The following is a 20325-nucleotide window of genomic DNA, read 5'->3' as shown; positions in this document are numbered from 1 at the left end:
CACTGTGTTGTGAGCACAGACCTCCACTTAAACTCTTTGTAGTGAATACAGACCTCAACTTAACTCTATGTTGTGAATACAGACCTTCACTTAACTCTTTGTAGTGAATACAGACCTCAACTTAACTCTATGTTGTGAATACAAACCTTCACTTAACTCTTTGTAGTGAATACAGAGCTTCACTTAACTCTGTGTTGTGAATACAGACCTCCACTTAACTCTTTGTAGTGAATACAGACCTCAACTTAACTCTATGTTGTGAATACAAACCTTCACTTAACTCTTTGTAGTGAATTATCATGGAACTGTTCTAGGTGAACAATACCTTCCAAATGACGTGCTGGTTTTCTTGGGGAATTAGTCAGCAAAGAGCCAGAGTCACAGGAGACTAATCACAATTTTATTTACAAGAACAATTAACAATTTACTATATACTTAGAAATAACTGAGGGTGCCACAGAGAGTCGGTACACACTCTGGGCTGTGGGAGAGAGGTCTGCTTGGTCAGAGGGTCAAACCCCTTCTCTGCTAGAACTTGGCTACAGTATGTATTTAATGAAAGTTTGAACAATAGAAAGGAATGTGATTGGTTGATACACGATTGGTTGTGTCCTAAGCTAAATGGATGGCTAGACAGAGGGGAATACTAAATCCTGTTTATCCTGTTGGACTGGCACTAATCTTGTTGACATATTTACTGGATGCTTTGAAAGAGATTAGGGTGTCACTATAGATGAGCTTGTATGGGGGCTAATCCTTAATGCACTATAGACGAGCTTGTATGGGGGCTAATCCTTAATGAGTCTTAATTGAAGTAATGTTATTCTAATATACCCCGGTAGGTGATGACAGATATACTTAAATAAATATCCTTTGTCTGGGAGATGGGATCTTGATACCTTAGGCTAGCAGCCATCTAAAAAGCTATAACTGAAACTACTGATATTTTATATATGCATTTTACCTGATGATAATTATTACTTGCTAAACTATAATTATATGAAATGGTGTATAAATATTACACCATGATAACTCATAAAAGCACTTGATGTAGATCTAATTATTATAAGATAACTTAGTATAAATGTTGTACCATGATAGAATACAGAGCTTCACTATAACTTCTATACTTAACTCTGTGTCATGAATACAGACCTATGTGTAACTCTTTGTTGGGAATACAGATGTATGCTTAACTCTGTGTAGTGAATACAGATTTATGCTTAACTCTGTGTAGTGAATACAGACCTATGTGTAACTCTTTGTTGGGAATACAGATGTATGCTTAACTCTGTGTAGTGAATACAGATTTATGCTTAACTCTTTGAAGTGACTATAGATTTCTGCATAACTCTGTGTAGTGAATACAGACCTATGCTTAACTCTTTGAAGTGACTATAGATTTCTGCATAACTCTGTGTAGTGAATACAGACCTATGCTTAACTCTTTGAAGTGACTATAGATTTCTGCATAACTCTGTGTAGTGAATACAGACCTATGCTTAACTCTTTGAAGTGACTATAGATTTCTGCATAACTCTGTGTAGTGAATACAGAAAATTAGGAAAAATAACTCGCCATAAATAAAGAAAATAGATTTTCCTCTATGACGCCAGCGTTCGTTTTCAAACCAGATTTATTTCGCTTATTTACATTAAGACCGTTTATGACAAAGACAAGTTGTAAGTTGATGCCGAAATGTACGCGTAATTCAGGGATGAATGGGTCGCAGGTGTGTGTGAAATATTAGTGATGTCATAGGCGTCTCATAACCGGCATACGTGAAACGTGAGTTTGTAAACACTATCCAATATGGCCGAAAGTTCACTTCAGCTTTCATGTTTGCTTATTTTCCAAAACATTTTAAACAATTCTAGGGTTAATAAAAACTGGCATATATATATGGGTGACGTCAGACGGTGCACGAGGAGCGACGTAATACATTGTCCATCTCAGCATACATGTAGTTATTGAATACACGGCAGTACAAGCTGATTAAACTCGGAATGTTTTACAAATTGCAGCACAATCTGGCGTTCTTTATTGTCAACGTCCTTTAGTACACTGACGTTCTTTTGAACACGTTGTTCTTTCTTTTATAACCGGCGTCTGTTTGTTTCGTATTTTGATCTTTATTAGTAACATTTAGTTCTTTATTCGTAATATTTGACCTATGTTGTGTACTTTTGTCCTTTTTTTCCAACTTTGTATTTTTTGACCGAATGGCCGCCCATAACAGACCTCTACTTAACTCTGGGTAGTCAGTTCAGACCTATACTTGACTCTGTGTAGTGAATACAGACATATACTTGACTGTGTAGTCAGTACAGCCCTATACTTGACTCTGTGTAGTGAATACAGACCTATACTTGACTGTGTAGTCAGTACAGACCTATACTTGACTCTATGTAGTGAATACAGACCTATACCTGACTCTGTGTAGTGAATACAGACCTATACTTGACTGTGTAGTCAGTACAGACCTATACTTGACTCTGTGTAGTGAATACAGACCTATACTTGACTGTGTAGTCAGTACAGACCTATACTTGACTCTGTGTAGTGAATACAGACCTATACTTGACTGTGTAGTCAGTACAGACCTATACTTGACTCTGTGTAGTGAATACAGACCTATACTTGACTCTGTGTAGTGAATACAGACCTATATTTGACTGTGTAGTCAGTACAGACCTATACTTGCCTCTGTGTAGTGAATACAGACCTATACTTGACTCTGTGTAGTGAATACAGACCTATACTTGACTGTGTAGTCAGTACAGACCTATACTTGACTCTGTGTAGTGAATACAGACCTATACTTGACTGTGTAGTCAGTACAGACCTATACTTGACTCTGTGTAGTGAATACAGACCTATACTTGACTGTGTAGTCAGTACAGACCTATACTTGACTGTGTAGTCAGTACAGACCTATACTTGACTCTGTGTAGTGAATACAGACCTATACTTGACTGTGTAGTCAGTACAGACCTATACTTGACTCTGTGTAATGAATACAGACCTATACTTGACTCTGTGCAGTGAATACAGACCTATACTTGACTGTGTAGTCAGTACAGACCTATACTTGACTCTGTGTAGTGAATACAGACCTATACTTGACTGTGTAGTCAGTACAGACCTGTACTTGACTCTGTGTAGTGAATACAGACCTATACTTGACTGTGTAGTCAGTACAGACCTATACTTGACTCTGTGTAGTGAATACAGACCTATACTTGACTGTGTAGTCAGTACAGACCTATACTTGACTGTGTAGTCAGTACAGACCTATACTTGACTCTGTGTAGTGAATACAGACCTATACTTGACTGTGTAGTCAGTACAGACCTATACTTGACTCTGTGTAATGAATACAGACCTATACTTGACTCTGTGCAGTGAATACAGACCTATACTTGACTGTGTAGTCAGTACAGACCTATACTTGACTCTGTGTAGTGAATACAGACCTATACTTGACTGTGTAGTCAGTACAGACCTGTACTTGACTCTGTGTAGTGAATACAGACCTATACTTGACTGTGTAGTCAGTACAGACCTATACTTGCCTGTGTGTAGTGAATACAGACCTATACTTGACTCTGTGTAGTGAATACAGACCTATACTTGACTCTGTGTAGTGAATACAGACCTATACTTGACTCTGTGCAGTGAATTTTGCTGTAACAATTAATGTATATTCCAAAACTTCTGACTGTTTGCAGTTTGAAGCTTGTGTTCTTTGATATTCTTGCTGTCCTAAACTAATGGAAACCTAAAAAGGATCACTTCAAAATATGGCAAACTATTTTAACAAATGAATATCACCATATTTACTGCGTGGTACACACACAAAACATCCTGCCAAACACACAACTCAACAGTTACTGCCTGTTCCTTTATTTCTTATCTTTCTTCTATTGGTGGTTTCAACTTGTATGGGTGGTCTCCCATTTATTGGTGGTCTCCCCTTGAATGGCTGGTCTCCGCTTGTATGGGTGGTCTCCCCTTGTATGGGTGGTCTCCGCTTGTATGGGTGGTCTCCCCTTGTAAAGGTGGTCTCCCCTTGTATGGGTGGTCTCCCCTTGTATGGGTGGTCTCCCCTTGTATGGGTGGTCTCCGCTTGTATGGGTCGTCTTCCCTTGTATAGGTGGTCTCCGCTTGTATGGGTGGTCTCCCCTTGTATGGGTGGTCTCCCCTTGTATGGGTGGTCTCCCCTTGTATGGGTGGTCTCCGCTTGTATAGGTGGTCTTCCCTTGTATAGGTGGTCTCCGCTTGTATGGGTGGTCTCCCCTTGTATGGGTGGTCTCCCCTTGTATGGGTTGTCTTCCCTTGTATAGGTGGTCTCCGCTTGTATGGGTGGTCTCCCCTTGTATAGGTGGTCTCCCCTTGTGTAGGTGTTCTCCGCTTGTGTAGGTGGTCTCCGCTTGTGTAGGTGGTTTCCCTTCTATTGGTAGTCTCCGCTTGTATAGGTGGTCTCCCTTCTATCGGTGGTCTCCGCTTGTATAGGTGGTCTCCCTTCTATTGGTGGTCTCCCCTTGTATGGGTCGTCTTCCCTTGTATGGGTGGTCTCCCCTTGTATGGGTGGTCTCCCTTCTATTGGTTGTCTCCCCTTGTATAGGTGGTCTCCCTTCTATTGGTGGTCTCCCCTTGTGTAGGTGATCTCCTTTCTATTGGTTGTCTCCCCTTGTATAGGTGGTCTCCCTTGTATGGGTGGTCTCCCCTTGTGTAGGTGGTCTCCCTTCTATTGGTTGTCTCCCCTTGTGTAGGTGGTCTCCCTTCTATTGGTGGTCTCCCCTTGTATGGGTCGTCTTCCCTTGTATGGGTGGTCTCCCCTTGTGTAGGTGGTCTCCTTTCTATTGGTTGTCTCCCCTTGTATAGGTGGTCTCCCTTGTATTGGTGGTCTCCCTTCTATTGGTTGTCTCCCCTTGTGTAGGTGGTCTCCCTTCTATTGGTTGTCTCCCCTTGTATAGGTGGTCTCCCTTGTATGGGTGGTCTCCCCTTGTGTAGGTGGTCTCCCTTCTATTGGTTGTCTCCCCTTGTATGGGTGGTCTCCCCTTGTGTAGGTGGTCTCCCTTCTATTGGTTGTCTCCCCTTGTATAGGTGGTCTCCCTTCTATTGGTGGTCTCCCCTTGTATGGGTCGTCTTCCCTTGTATGGGTGGTCTTCCCTTGTATGGGTGGTCTCCCCTTGTGTAGGTGGTCTCCCTTCTATTGGTGGTCTCCCCTTGTATAGGTGGTCTCCCTTGTATGGGTGGTCTCCCCTTGTGTAGGTGGTCTCCCTTCTATGGGTTGTCTCCCCTTGTGTAGGTGGTCTCCCTTCTATTGGTTGTCTCCCCTTGTATAGGTGGTCTCCCTTCTATTGGTGGTCTCCCCTTGTGTAGGTGGTCTCCCTTCTATTGGTTGTCTCCCCTTGTATAGGTGGTCTCCCTTCTATTGGTTGTCTCCCCTTGTATAGGTGGTCTCCCTTCTATTGGTGGTCTCCCCTTGTGTAGGTGGTCTCCCTTCTATTGGTTGTCTCCCCTTGTATAGGTGGTCTCCCTTGTATGGGTGGTCTCCCCTTGTGTAGGTGGTCTCCCTTCAATTGGTTGTCTCCCCTTGTATGGGTGGTCTCCCCTTGTGTAGGTGGTCTCCCTTCTATTGGTTGTCTCCCCTTGTATAGGTGGTCTCCCTTCTATTGGTGGTCTCCCCTTGTATGGGTCGTCTTCCCTTGTATGGGTGGTCTCCCCTTGTATGGGTCGTCTTCCCTTGTATAGGTGGTCTCCCTTCTATTGGTGGTCTCCCCTTGTATGGATGGTCTCCCCTTCTCTCCCTGTGAGAGTGTTGTCTCTATCTCACTAACCTCAGCTGCTAATCTCTCCTTGCTTTGTTTTCCTATCAGACTTTCAGGACTATCACAGACCGAAGGCTGAGCAAGGTAAGTGGCGCTTGTAGACTCAGACAGTGTTTCCATGTTGTCGGAGAGAAGACAAAGTGATACGCAACTGACTTAGAGTAGATTAACATTTATGTACAGTCCACAATAATACATTTATAGCAAAGTTATGCGCTTATGCGTCTGTGAGTATGCAGTGTGAGTGTCTGTGAGTATGCAATGTGAGTGTCTATAAGTATGCAGTGTGAGTGTCTGTGAGTATGCAGTGTGCGTGTCTGTGAGTATGCAGTGTGAGTGTCTGTGAGTATGCAGTGTGCGTGTCTGTGAGTATTCAGTGTGATGTCTGTGAGTATGCAGTGATATGTCTGTGAGTATGCAGTGTACGTGTCTGTGAGTATGCAGTGTGTGTGTCTGTGAGTATGCAGTGTGCGTGTCTGTGAGTATGCAGTGTACGTGTCTGTGAGTATTCAGTGTGATGTCTGTGAGTATGCAGTGTGCGTGTCTGTGAGTATGCAGTGTACGTGTCTGTGAGTATGCAGTGAGATGTCTGTGAGTATGCAGTGTGCGTGTCTGTGAGTATGCAGTGTGTGTGTCTGTGAGTATGCAGTATGATGTCTGTGAGTATGCAGTGTGCGTGTCTGTGAGTATGCAGTGTGCATGTCTGTGAGTATGCAGTGTGTGTGTCTTTGAGTATGCAGTGTGAGTGTCTGTGAGTATGCAGTGTGCGTGTCTGTGAGTATGCAGTGTGTGTGTCTTTGAGTATGCAGTGTGAGTGTCTGTGAGTATGCAGTGTGAGTGTCTTTGAGTATGCAGTGTGCGTGTCTGTGAGTATGCAGTGTGCATGTCTGTGAGTATGCAGTGTGTGTGTCTTTGAGTATGCAGTGTGAGTGTCTGTGAGTATGCAGTGAGCGTGTCTGTGAGTATGCAGTGTGCGTGTATTTGAGTATGCAGTGTGCATGTCTGTGAGTATGCAGTGTGCATGTCTGTGAGTATGCAGTGTGTGTGTGTCTTTGAGTATGCAGTGTGAGTGTCTGTGAGTATGCAGTGAGCATGTCTGTGAGTATTCAGTGTGCGTGTATTGGTATATATTGTATATGTAGGAATACATTATTTGTTTCAGTGCATGACCTTCGTTCTGCGCCGCCAAGGTCCGCACCACCAGTTCTGTCCACGGCTCCGGAGAGTCGGCTCGGAGAAACACTGCATGTGTGCCGCCTCCCTTCACGGGAAAAGACTCTTCCCATCACAACTGAGGATGAAGTTGGTGAGTTAGATGAGTTATGTCAGCTGTATCCAAGTTTTGGATGATCAATATGTACAATGAGAACAGGCTGCATAGGAAATAATGAGATGACACAGGGCTGTATAGGAGCTAAGGAGATGACACAGGGCTGTATGGGAACTTATGAGATAACACGGGGCTGCATAGGAACTAAGGAGATGACACAGGTCTGTATGGAAACTAAGGAGATGACACAGGTCTGTATGGAAACTAAGGAGATGACACAGGGCTGTATAGGAGCTAAGGAGATGACACAGGGCTGTATGGGAACTTATGAGATAACACGGGGCTGCATAGGAACTGAGATGACACAGGGCTGCATAGGAACTAAGGAGATGACACAGGTCTGTATGGAAACTAAGGAGATGACACAGGGCTGTATAGGAACTAAGGAGATGACACAGGGCTGTATAGGAACTAAGGAGATGACACAGGTCTGTATAGGAACTAATGAGATGACACAGAGCTGTATAGGAACTAAGGAGATGACACAGGGCTGTATAGGAACTAAGGAGATGACACAGGGCTGTATAGGAACTAATAAGATGACACAGGGCTGTATAGGAACTAATAAGATGGCATGGGGCTGTATAGGAACTAATGAGATGACACAGGGCTGTATAGGAACTAAGGAGATGACACAGGGCTGTATAGGAACTAATGAGATGACACAGGGCTGTATAGGAACTAAGGAGATGACACAGGGTTGTATAGGAACTAAGGAGATGACACAGGGCTGTATAGGAACTAATGAGATGACACAGGGCTGTATGGGAACTAAGGAGATGACACAGGGCTGTATAGGAACTAATGAGATGACACAGGGCTGTATAGGAACTAATGAGATGACACAGGGCTGTATAGGAACTAATGAGATGACACAGGGCTGTATAGGAACTAATAAGATGACACAGGGCTGTGTAGGAACTAAGGAGATGACACAGGATTGTATAGGAACTAATAAGATGACACAGGGCTGTATAGGAACTAATAAGATGACACAGGGCTGTATAGGAACTAAGGAGATGACACAGGGCTGTATAGGAACTAATAAGATGACACAGGGCTGTATAGGAACTAATAAGATGACACAGGGCTGTATAGGAACTAATGAGATGACACAGGGCTGTATGGGAACTAAGGAGATGACACAGGGCTGTATAGGAACTAATGAGATGACACAGGGCTGTATAGGAACTAATAAGATGACACAGGGCTGTATAGGAACTAAGGAGATGACACAGGGCTGTATAGGAACTAATGAGATGACACAGGGCTGTATAGGAACTAATGAGATGACACAGGGATGTATAGGAACTAAGGAGATGACCCAGGGCTGTATAGGAACTAATGAGATGACACAGGGCTGTATAGGAACTAATGAGATGACACAGGGCTGTATAGGAACTAATGAGATGACACAGGGTTGTATAGGAACTAATGAGATGACACAAGGCTGTATAGGAACTAAGGAGATGACACAGGGCTGTATAGGAACTAATGAGATGACACAGGGCTGTATAGGAACTAATGAGATGACACAGGGTTGTATAGGAACTAAGGAGATGACACAGGGCTGTATAGGAACTAATGAGATGACACAGGGCTGTATGGGAACTAAGGAGATGACACAGGGCTGTATAGGAACTAATGAGATGACACAGGGCTGTATAGGAACTAATGAGATGACACAGGGCTGTATAGGAACTAATGAGATGACACAGGGCTGTATAGGAACTAATAAGATGACACAGGGCTGTGTAGGAACTAAGGAGATGACACAGGATTGTATAGGAACTAATAAGATGACACAGGGCTGTATAGGAACTAATAAGATGACACAGGGCTGTATAGGAACTAAGGAGATGACACAGGGCTGTATAGGAACTAATAAGATGACACAGGGCTGTATAGGAACTAATAAGATGACACAGGGCTGTATAGGAACTAATGAGATGACACAGGGCTGTATGGGAACTAAGGAGATGACACAGGGCTGTATAGGAACTAATGAGATGACACAGGGCTGTATAGGAACTAATAAGATGACACAGGGCTGTATAGGAACTAAGGAGATGACACAGGGCTGTATAGGAACTAATGAGATGACACAGGGCTGTATAGGAACTAATGAGATGACACAGGGATGTATAGGAACTAAGGAGATGACCCAGGGCTGTATAGGAACTAATGAGATGACACAGGGCTGTATAGGAACTAATGAGATGACACAGGGCTGTATAGGAACTAATGAGATGACACAGGGTTGTATAGGAACTAATGAGATGACACAGGGCTGTATAGGAACTAATGAGATGACACGGGGCTGTATAGGAACTAAGGAGATGACACAGGGCTGTATAGGAACTAAGGAGATGACACAGGGCTGTATAGGAACTAAGGAGATGACACAGGGCTGTATAGGAACTAAGGAGATGACACAGGGCTGTATGGGAACTTATGAGATAACACGGGGCTGCATAGGAACTGAGATGACACAGGGCTGTATAGGAACTAAGGAGATGACACAGAGCTGTATAGGAACTAAGGAGATGACACAGGGCTGTATGGGAACTAAGGAGATGACACAGGGCTGTATAGGAACTAAGGAGATGACATAGGGCTATATGGGAACTTATGAGATAACACGGGGCTGCATAGGAACTGAAATGACACAGGGCTGTATAGGAACTAAGGAGATGACACAGGGCTGTGTAGGAACTTATGAGATAACACGGGGCTGCATAGGAACTGAGATGACACAGGGCTGTATAGGAACTAAGGAGATGACACAGGTCTGTATGGGAACTAAGGAGATGACACAGGGCTGTATAGGAACTAAGGAGATGACACAGGGCTGTATAGGAACTAAGGAGATGACACAGGGCTGTATAGGAACTAATGAGATGACACAGAGCTGTATAGGAACTAAGGAGATGACACAGGGCTATGTAGGAACTAAGGAGATGACACAGGTCTGTATGGGAACTAAGGAGATGACACAGGGTTGTATAGGAACTAAGGAGATGACACAGGTCTGTATAGGAACTAAGGAGATGACACAGGGTTGTATGGGAACTAAGGAGATGACACAGAGCTGTATAGGAACTAAGGAGATGACACAGGGCTGTATAGGAACTAAGGAGATGACACAGGGTTGTATAGGAACTAATAAGATGACATAGGGCTGTATAGGAACTAAGGAGATGACACAGGGCTGTATAGGAACTAAGGAGATGACACAGGGTTGTATAGGAACTAATAAGATGACATAGGGCTGTATAGGAACTAAGGAGATGACACAGGGCTGTTTAGGAACTAATAAGATGACATAGGGCTGTATAGGAACTAAGGAGATGACACAGGGCTGTTTAGGAACTAATAAGATGACATAGGGCTGTATAGGAACTAAGGAGATGACACAGGGCTGTATAGGAACTAAGGAGATGACACAGAGCTGTATAGGAACTAATAAGATGACATAGGGCTGTATAGGAACTAAGGAGATGACACAGGGCTGTTTAGGAACTAATAAGATGACACAGGGCTGTATAGTGGTGAATTAGATGACACAGGGCTGTTTAGGAACTAATAAGATGACATAGGGCTGTGTAGGAACTAAGGAGATGACACAGGGTTGTATAGGAACTAATAAGATGACATAGGGCTGTATAGGAACTAAGGAGATGACACAGGGCTGTTTAGGAACTAATAAGATGACATAGGGCTGTATAGGAACTAAGGAGATGACACAGGGCTGTTTAGGAACTAATAAGATGACATAAGGCTGTATAGGAACTAAGGAGATGACACAGGGCTGTATAGGAACTAAGGAGATGACACAGAGCTGTATAGGAACTAATAAGATGACATAGGGCTGTATAGGAACTAAGGAGATGACACAGGGCTGTTTAGGAACTAATAAGATGACACAGGGCTGTATAGGAACTAAGGAGATGACACAGGGCTGTTTAGGAACTAATAAGATGACATAGGGCTGTATGGGAACTAAGGAGATGACACAGGGCTGTATAGGAATTAAGGAGATGACACAGAGCTGTATAGGAACTAATGAGATGACACAGGGCTGTATAGGAACTAAGGAGATGACACAGGGCTGTATAGGAACTGAGATGACACAGGGCTGTATAGGAACTAAGGAGATGACACAGGTCTGTATGGGAACTAAGGAGATGACACAGGGCTGTATAGGAACTGAGATGACACAGGGCTGTATAGGAACTTATGAGATAACACAGGGCTGCATAGGAACTGAGATGACACAGGGCTGTATAGGAACTAAGGAGATGACACAGGTCTGTATGGGAACTAAGGAGATGACACAGGGCTGTATAGGAACTAATGAGATGACACAGGGCTGTATAGGAACTAAGGAGATGACACAGGGCTGTATAGGATCTAATGAGATGACACAGGGCTGTATAGGAACTAAGGAGATGACACAGGGCTGTGTAGGAACTAAGGAGATGACACAGGGCTGTATGGAAACTAATAAGATGACACAGGGCTATGTAGCAACTAATGAGATGACACAGGGCTGTATAGGAACTAAGGAGATGACAAAGGGTTGTATAGGAAGTAATAAGATGACATAGGGCTGTATAGGAACTGAGGAGATGACACAGGGCTGTATAGGAACTAATAAGATGACACAGGGTTATGTAGCAACTAATGAGATGACACAGGGCTGTATAGGAACTAAGGAGATGACACAGGGTTGTATAGGAACTAATGAGATGACATGGGGCTGTATAGGAACTAATGAGATGACACAGGGCTGTATAGGAACTAAGGAGATGACACAGGGCTGTATAGGAACTAATGAGATGACACAGAGCTGTATAGGAACTAATGAGATGACACAGGGCTGTATAGGAACTAAGGAGATGACACAGGGTTGTATAGGAACTAAGGAGATGACATGGAGCTGTATAGGAACTAAGGAGATGACACAGGGCTGTATAGAAACTAAGGAGATGACACAGGGCTGTATAGGAACTAAGGAGATGACACAGGGCTGTATAGGAACTAAGGAGATGACACAGGGCTATGTAGCAACTAATGAGATGACATGGGGCTGTATAGGAACTAATAAGATGACACGGGGCTGTATAGGAACTAATAAGATGACACAGGTCTGTATAGGAACTAAGGAGATGACACAGGGCTGTGTAGGAACTAATGAGATGACACAGGGCTGTATGGGAACTAATAAGATGACACAGGATTGTATAGGAACTAAGGAGATGACACAGGATTGTATAGGAACTAAGGAGATGACACAGGGTTGTATAGGAACTAAGGAGATGACACAGGGCTGTGTGGGAACTAAGGAGATGACACAGGATTGTATAGGAACTAACAAGATGACCCAGGGCTGTATAGGAACTAATGAGATGACACAGGGCTGTATAGGAACTAAGGAGATGACACAGGGCTGTATAGCAATGAATAAGATGACCAAGGGCTGTAAAGGAACTAATGAGATGACACAGGACTGTGTAGGAGCTAAGGAGATGACACAGGGCTGTTTAGGAACTAAGGAGATGACACAGGGCTGTATGGGAACTAAGGAGATGACACAGGGCTGTGTAGGAACTAAGGAGATGACACAGGGCTGTTTAGGAACTAATGAGATGACACAGGTCTGTATAGGAACTAAGGAGATGACACAGGGCTGTATAGTGGTGAATTAGATGACACAGGGCTGTATAGGAACTAAGGAGATGACACAGGGCTGTGTAGGAACTATTAAGATGACACAGGGCTCTATATGGACTATTGACAGACTATGATATGATTGATATGCTTGCGCGTGATGTTTGTTTGATCTTGTTACAGCTGGGTATTCCACCATCCTGAAGTCGTCATATGCTGGCTTGTCCCGAGAGATGTCAGATGTCGAGAAGCAGGTCACGTCCACATCCATCGGGGAGGAAGATGGAGGGGCAACTGGGGACGGGGAGGGTCCACGGGGGAGACAGCTGCCGGCAGCCACAGACTCGGGGCCATCTACACCGTTACCAAGGCAACCATCCCTTGCCCACATCGGCCGACCAATCGCTCATTACCAGCATGTGCCCGACCCAGTGAGTGTGTTGTCACAACTAGTGTCTATTCAGTTGCCTTCATACATGATGTGAATCTAGAAACTTTTCTTTAGTGAACCAGAATGTGAACAATAGTTTCATGAGCAATATCTCCACCGAATAGCAGTCAAGTCTCAAATCATTAGGTGGGGACTCCGAGAATGGTTTATTACCACCTCATTTGGATCAGGTCGTGTTGGCTGTGACAAGACTGATCTCATGATTCCAAAACTGTTGCTCTCGTTTCAAACCCTGGCTGTCTAGTCTAGATGTGATCATCAGCTGCAATGTTGTTGACTGCAGCTTTAAACAACATTCCTGTAATCACTAAGTATGTGAGGGTATGGGGAAGCCTAGTCTTGTTTGTTTGTTTGTTGTTTAACGCCGCACTCAGCAATATTCCAGCTATGTGAATGTGGTTTGTAAATAATCAAGTCTAGACCAGACAATCCAGTGATTGACATCATGAGCATTCATCCAATCAATTGGAATACGATGAAGTGCATCAACAAAGTCAGCAAGCCTGACCATCCGATCTCATTAGTCGCCTCTAATGACAAGCATAGTCGCATTTTACGGCAAGCATGGGTTGCTGAAGACCTATTCTAACTCGCATCTTCATGGGTACATGGGTTGCTGAAGACCTATTCTAACTCGCATCTTCACGGGTACATGGGTTGCTGAAGACCTATTCTAACTCGCATCTTCATGGGTACATGGGTTGCTGAAGACCTATTCTAACTCGCATCTTCATGGGTACATGGGTTGCTGAAGACCTATTCTAACTCGCATCTTCATGGGTACATGGGTTGCTGAAGACCTATTCTAACCCGCATCTTCATGGGTACATGGGTTGCTGAAGACCTATTCTAACTCGCATCTTCACGGGTACATGGGTTGCTGAAGACCTATTCTAACTCGCATCTTCACGGGTACATGGGTTGCTGAAGACCTATTCTAACTCGCATCTTCACGGGTACATGGGTTGCTGAAGACCTATTCTAACTCGCATCTTCACGGGTACATGGGTTGCTGAAGACCTATTCTAACTCGCATCTTCACGGGTACATGGGTTGCTGAAGACCTATTCTAACTCGCATCTTCACGGGTACATGGGTTGCTGAAGACCTATTCTAACTCGCATCTTCACGGGTACATGGGTTGCTGAAGACCTATTCTAACTCGCATCTTCATGGGTACATGGGTTGCTGAAGATAGACAGAAGGTTGAAGGGGAAGATCTGGTGAGAGATTCCCAGAGACTGAAAATAAGGGTGTTGAGTTGTTATTGTTATTGAGTTATTGACTGATATCCAACTGTAGACAAGACAAACATTGACCATTAAGATGATTATGATGATGGTGTATGAATAATGATATAACTTGGAAGAATATGATAAATGTACCCTGCTACAGTTGCTTTATCTGGAGTACTGAATTCTCCCTGGTGTTCGTGTTGTTCTTGTAGAGTACTGAATTTTCCCTGGTGTTCGTGTTGTTCTTGTAGAGTACTGAATTCTCCCTGGTGTTCGTGTTGTTCTTGTAGAGTACTGAATTCTCCCTTGTTTTAGTGTTGTGTTATTTGGATTACTGAATTCTCCCTTGTTTTAGTGTTGTGTTATTTGGATTACTGTATTCTCCCTTGTTTTAGTGTTGTTTCAAGTGGATTACTGAATTCACCCTTGTTTTAGTGTTGTTTCAAGTGGATTACTGAATTCTCCCTTGTTTTAGTGATGTTTCAAGTGGATTACTGAATTCACCCTTGTTTTAGTGTTGTTTCAAGTGGATTACTGAATTCTCCCTTGTTTTAGTGTTGTGTTATTTGGATTACTGAATTCTCCCTTGTTTTCGTGTTGTTTCAAGTGGATTACTGAATTCACCCTTGTTTTCATGTTGTTTCAAGTGGATTACTGAATTCACCCTTGATTTCGTGTTGTTTCAAGTGGATTACAGAATTCTCCCTTGTTTTAGTGTTGTTTCAAGTGGATTACTGAATTCACCCTTGTTTTTGTGTTGTTTCAAGTGGATTACTGAATTCTCCCTTGTTTTAGTGTAGTTTCAAGTTGAGTACTGAATTCTCCCTTGTTTTAGTGTTGTGTTATTTGGAGTACTAAATTCTCCCTTGTTTTAGTGTTGTGTTATTTGGATTACTGAATTCTCCCTTGTTTTAGTGTTGTTTCAAGTGGATTACTGAATTCTCCCTTGTTTTTGTGTTGTTTCAAGTGGATTACTGAATTCTCCCTTGTTTTAGTGTTGTTTCAAGTGGATTACTGAATTCTCCCTTGTTTTCGTGTTGTTTCAAGTGGATTACTGAATTCTCCCTTGTTTTCTTGTTGTGTTATTTGGAGTACTAAATTCTCCCTAGTTTTTTGTTGTGTCATATGGAGTACTGAATTCTCCCTTGTTTTCGGGTTGTTTCAGGTGGATTATTGAATTCTCCCTTTTTTTCATGTTGTATCATGTGGAGTAATGAATTCTCCCTTGTTTTCATGTTGTGTCATACGCAGTACTGAAGTCTCCCTTGTTTTAGTGTTGTGTCATGTGAAGTACTGAATTCTCCCTTGTTTTAGTGTTGTGTTATGTGGAGTAATGAATTTTCCCTTGTTTTTCGTGTTGTGTCCTATGGATAACTGAATTCTCCCTTGTTTTAGTGTTGTGTCATTTGAAGTACTGAATTCTCCCTTGTTTTAGTGTTGTGTTATGTGGAGTAATGAATTTTCCCTTGTTTTCGTGTTGTGTCATATGGATAACTGAATTCTCCCTTGTTTTCATGTTGTTTCAAGTTGATTATTGAACACTCCTTTGTTTTCATGTTGTGTCATTTGGAGTAATGAATTCTCCCTTGTTTTAGTGTTGTGTCCTGGGATTATTGAATTCTCCCTTGTTTTTGTGTTGTGTTATGTGGAGTAATGAATTTTCCCTTGTTTTCGTGTTGTGTCAAGTGGAGTAATGAATTCTCCCTTGTTTTTGTGTTGTGTTATGTGGAGTACTGAATACTCCCTTGTTTTCATGTTGTGTCAAGTGGAGTAATGAATTCTCCCTTTTTTTTGTGTTGCATCACGTGGAGTAATGAATTCTCCCTTGTTTTACAGATAGAGCTGGCTGCTGCTGTTCAGGTTCAGAAAGAGGCCAAGGCAGCTGTGGATATACAACGGTAGGGATGTCGTAAAGTCAAATAATAGATCCTACAGTTGGACATTAGATCCTACAGTTGGACATTAGATCCCACAGTTGGACATTAGATCCTACAGTTGGACATTAGATCCCACAGTTGGACATTAGATCCTACAGTTGGACATTAGATCCTACAGTTGGACATTAGATCCTACAGTTGGACATTAGATCCTACAGTTGGACATTAGATCCTACAGTTGGACATTAGATCCCACAGTTGAACATTAGATCCTACAGTCAAACATTTGCTCCTACAGTCAAACGTTAGATCCTACAGTTGAACATTAGATCCTACAGTTTAACATTAGATCCTACAGTCTAACATTAGATCATATAATTAAACATTTGATCCTACAGTTGAACATTAGATCCTACAGTCTAATATTGGATCCTACAGTCTAACATTAGATCTTAAAGTTGAATGTTAGATCCTACAGTCTAACATTACATCTTACAGTTGAATGTTAGATCATACAGTTGAACATTGGATCCTACAGTTGAACATTAGATCCTCAGTTGAACATTGGATCCTCAGTTGAATATTATATCCTACAGTTGAACATTGGATCCTACATTTAAACATTAGATCCTACAGTTGAACATTAGATCCTACAGTTAAACATTAGATCCTACAGTTGAACATAAGATCCTACATTTAAACATTAAATCCTACAGTTGAACATTAGATCCTACATTTAAACATTAGATCCTACAGTTGAACATTAGATCCTACAGTTAAACATTAGATCCTACAGTTGAACATTAGATCCTACATTTAAACATTAGATCCGACAGTTGAACATTAGATCCTACATTTAAACATTAGATCCTACAGTTGAACATTAGATCCTACATTTAAACATTAGATCCTACAGTTGAACATTGGATCCTACAGTTGAACATTAGAGATCCAGTTAAATGTTGGAGTCTACATACTGAACCTTGTGGTGTGATGTTTCAGGCTATTCAGGGGCTATGTGGCACGGGGGGCCTACAAGAAGCTCTTGTCTGAGGAATGGCGCCGCAGGGAGGATGAGCAGCGGGCTAAACTCAGCAGTCGCAGGTAAGTACAGGGATTTAGGACCTGAGAGGGAATGCATGTTGGGGTAATTGTCAAAGTGATTTTGTGACTTCGGTTGATATAATGTATTCATGATGTCAATGAGAATGACGACTCGGCCAAGGCGTAAGAAAAGTTGTGTTGTTCGCCAAATTTCACACAAAAAATATATAAAAACAGATGTTTTACTCCAAAACGATACATCTCTGCATAAAAATCTTGAGGATGTAACCATCTATGGAGATGTTTTCAGATCTTGATGCAGACAGGTATCGTATCAGAGTGGAATATCTGATTTTAAAGAAAATGGGGTTCGCCCTAAACGTTATTTCTGCAATTTGCTCTTATGTTGATAATAATCCCTGTATCAGTACCAAAAGAATATGGATGAGATGTTAGCTAGGATACAATAGGGCAGGTAAATAATCGGAGAATAATGTTGTACTTTTCCCAGAATGCATCGTGAGCATGTTGAGCGTACTCAGGCCATCTACAGCCGAGGTCGTGACCCCGAGGACGTGGCCTGGCAGAAGGAGTACAAGGCCATTCGAGACCAGCAAGGGCGAGTCCGACAGAGCAAGCTGGACAATGTGTCCAGAGAGTGAGTTACCTCCCTTGCCTCAGCAAAATGGCCAATGAGTGTTTTCAGCATACTTCCTTAGTTTTGGCAGCTGAAAGTGTCGACCTATAAAGCATTTATATACAATTAGGTCAGTCTACACAACCTTCAACCTGATGTCACCCACAGGATGTTAAATTGGATTTGGGATTCAGCATGAGAAATGGATGCATTTGGACTAAACTTGAATTTGGAAGAGTTTAGTGTAACGATTGGTAGCTTGGTCAACAGTACAAAATGATAAAGGGTCTGGTTATAATAATAGCTGCACTGTTTGCTGCTCAATAGACCCAGCGTTTAACAAATATGTCGCTGTGCTCATCAAGGACGCATTCATATATAGTTTTGCTTAGGTTTTGGCTTTTCATATTGATGTTTGGGGGCGGCAGCTTTCATATGTTCCTATGTGCTCACACTATGTAGAGGAACCCTAACTCTTATATATGTGCTCACACTATGTAGAGGAACCCTAACTCTTATATATGTGCTCACACTATGTAGAGGAACCCTAACTCTTATATGTGCTCACACTATGTAGAGGAACCCTAACTCTTATATGTGCTCACACTATGTAGAGGAACCCTAACTCTTATATATGTGCTCACACTATGTAGAGGAACCCTAACTCTTATATATGTGCTCACACTATGTAGAGGAACCCTAACTCTTATATGTGCTCACACTATGTAGAGGAACCCTAACTCTTATATATGTGCTCACACTATGTAGAGGAACCCTAACTCTTATATATGTGCTCACACTATGTAGAGGAACCCTAACTCTTATATGTGCTCACACTATGTAGAGGAACCCTAACTCTTATATATGTGCTCACACTATGTAGAGGAACCCTAACTCTTATATATGTGCTCACACTATGTAGAGGAACCCTAACTCTTATATGTGCTCACACTATGTAGAGGAACCCTAACTCTTATATATGTGCTCACACTATGTAGAGGAACCCTAACTCTTATATATGTGCTCACACTATGTAGAGGAACCCTAACTCTTATATGTGCTCACACTATGTAGAGGAACCCTAACTCTTATATATGTGCTCACACTATGTAGAGGAACCCTAACTCTTATATGTGCTCACACTATGTAGAGGAACCCTAACTCTTATATGTGCTCACACTATGTAGAAATTTTCGGAGAATGTGAAGACTCCCCAACACTGCAGCCTTCTGCATTACCCAAATTGTCAGAAGAGCTGTATTCCTGGTAGCAAACCCGGGTACTCTCCCAATGTCAGTCAACAGATTGGGTGGTACCAAACCTAAGGCACCGAGAACAATGGGGAGTCGGACAACTTGGTACTTGGGATGCAAGTGTGACGTGACATTTCCAAAGCAAGGTCTGCATATTTGTCATGTATTTCCTCAATCTTGTCAATCACACTACTGTCAAAAGGAACAGAAAATTCAATGATATAAATGATTTCATTGGATTTGTCAAAAAGGACAAGATCCGGTGTGTTTGCATGGATATGCCTGAGGCTGTAAATGGGCCTATTCCAAACAATTTTGTATTTATCATTTTCCATAATGCCCTCTACTTATTCAGAGTTGTACCATGGATTATTATTATTATTATTATTATTATTATTATTATTATTATTATTATTATTATTATTTATGTCATTATTATTATTTTTAATTATTTATTTTTATGACAATATAGATACTTAAAGGTTTTGATTTCCAACATCCAAATAATGAGTGCTAAATTCCCTTCTAGTTTTGAATACAAAAGTAAGCCATGGATACTTTACATGGCTGCTTCTTACAAGGTTGCAATGTTAACATATCTGACTGCCAAAGTATGTGACTCTGGATGAACTTTGACATGACCATGACCAGGGTTCAACTCCTTACTTCTGTAAGGCTAAAAACAATAATACTCTTGGTTCTCAGTCACTGCCCGCATCATCATAAAAAACATTTCGTTTTTATTTCTATTTTTAAAAAAAATGAAAAATCCTAATACTTAAAAACAATGCGATCCAATATAGCACACAGTTACTTCCCTTTACATGCACACTGCTTTACTGTGCATCTCGTGTTATGGTCATGGCGGCAATAGGAGTTTGTATGCTTGTTTTTGTAGGGAGGCCCTTCCCCAGGTTGATGGTACACAGCTGTTTATTTGGTTACATACTAGTTTGAACAAGCCCCCCCTCAAAAGACATTGCCTGAG

General features: G+C 42.1%; 1 protein-coding gene across 2 annotated transcripts in view; it reads left to right on the top strand.

The window, feature by feature from the left end:
* LOC139450201 (uncharacterized) overlaps positions 1–20325 on the top strand; it is a 125532-nt gene that overhangs the window by 93349 nt on the left and 11858 nt on the right. Inside the window, exons 22-27 of one of the 2 annotated variants that reach the window (XM_071231878.1) lie at positions 5886–5921; positions 7000–7143; positions 13024–13271; positions 16363–16424; positions 17406–17507; positions 17959–18105. In XM_071231878.1, the coding sequence (XP_071087979.1) occupies positions 5886–5921; positions 7000–7143; positions 13024–13271; positions 16363–16424; positions 17406–17507; positions 17959–18105 (739 nt within the window). The remainder of the gene's footprint in view (positions 1–5885; positions 5922–6999; positions 7144–13023; positions 13272–16362; positions 16425–17405; positions 17508–17958; positions 18106–20325) is intronic. The other variant, XM_071231876.1, reaches the window with a different exon arrangement.

This window comes from Haliotis cracherodii, unplaced genomic scaffold (genome assembly GCF_022045235.1).
Source record: "Haliotis cracherodii isolate W230 unplaced genomic scaffold, xgHalCrac1.p SCAF_8, whole genome shotgun sequence".
NCBI classification, from domain to species: Eukaryota; Metazoa; Mollusca; class Gastropoda; order Lepetellida; family Haliotidae; genus Haliotis; species Haliotis cracherodii.
The sequence above is the reverse complement of the archived record's forward strand: the minus strand, read 5'-3'. Positions and strand labels throughout refer to the sequence as shown.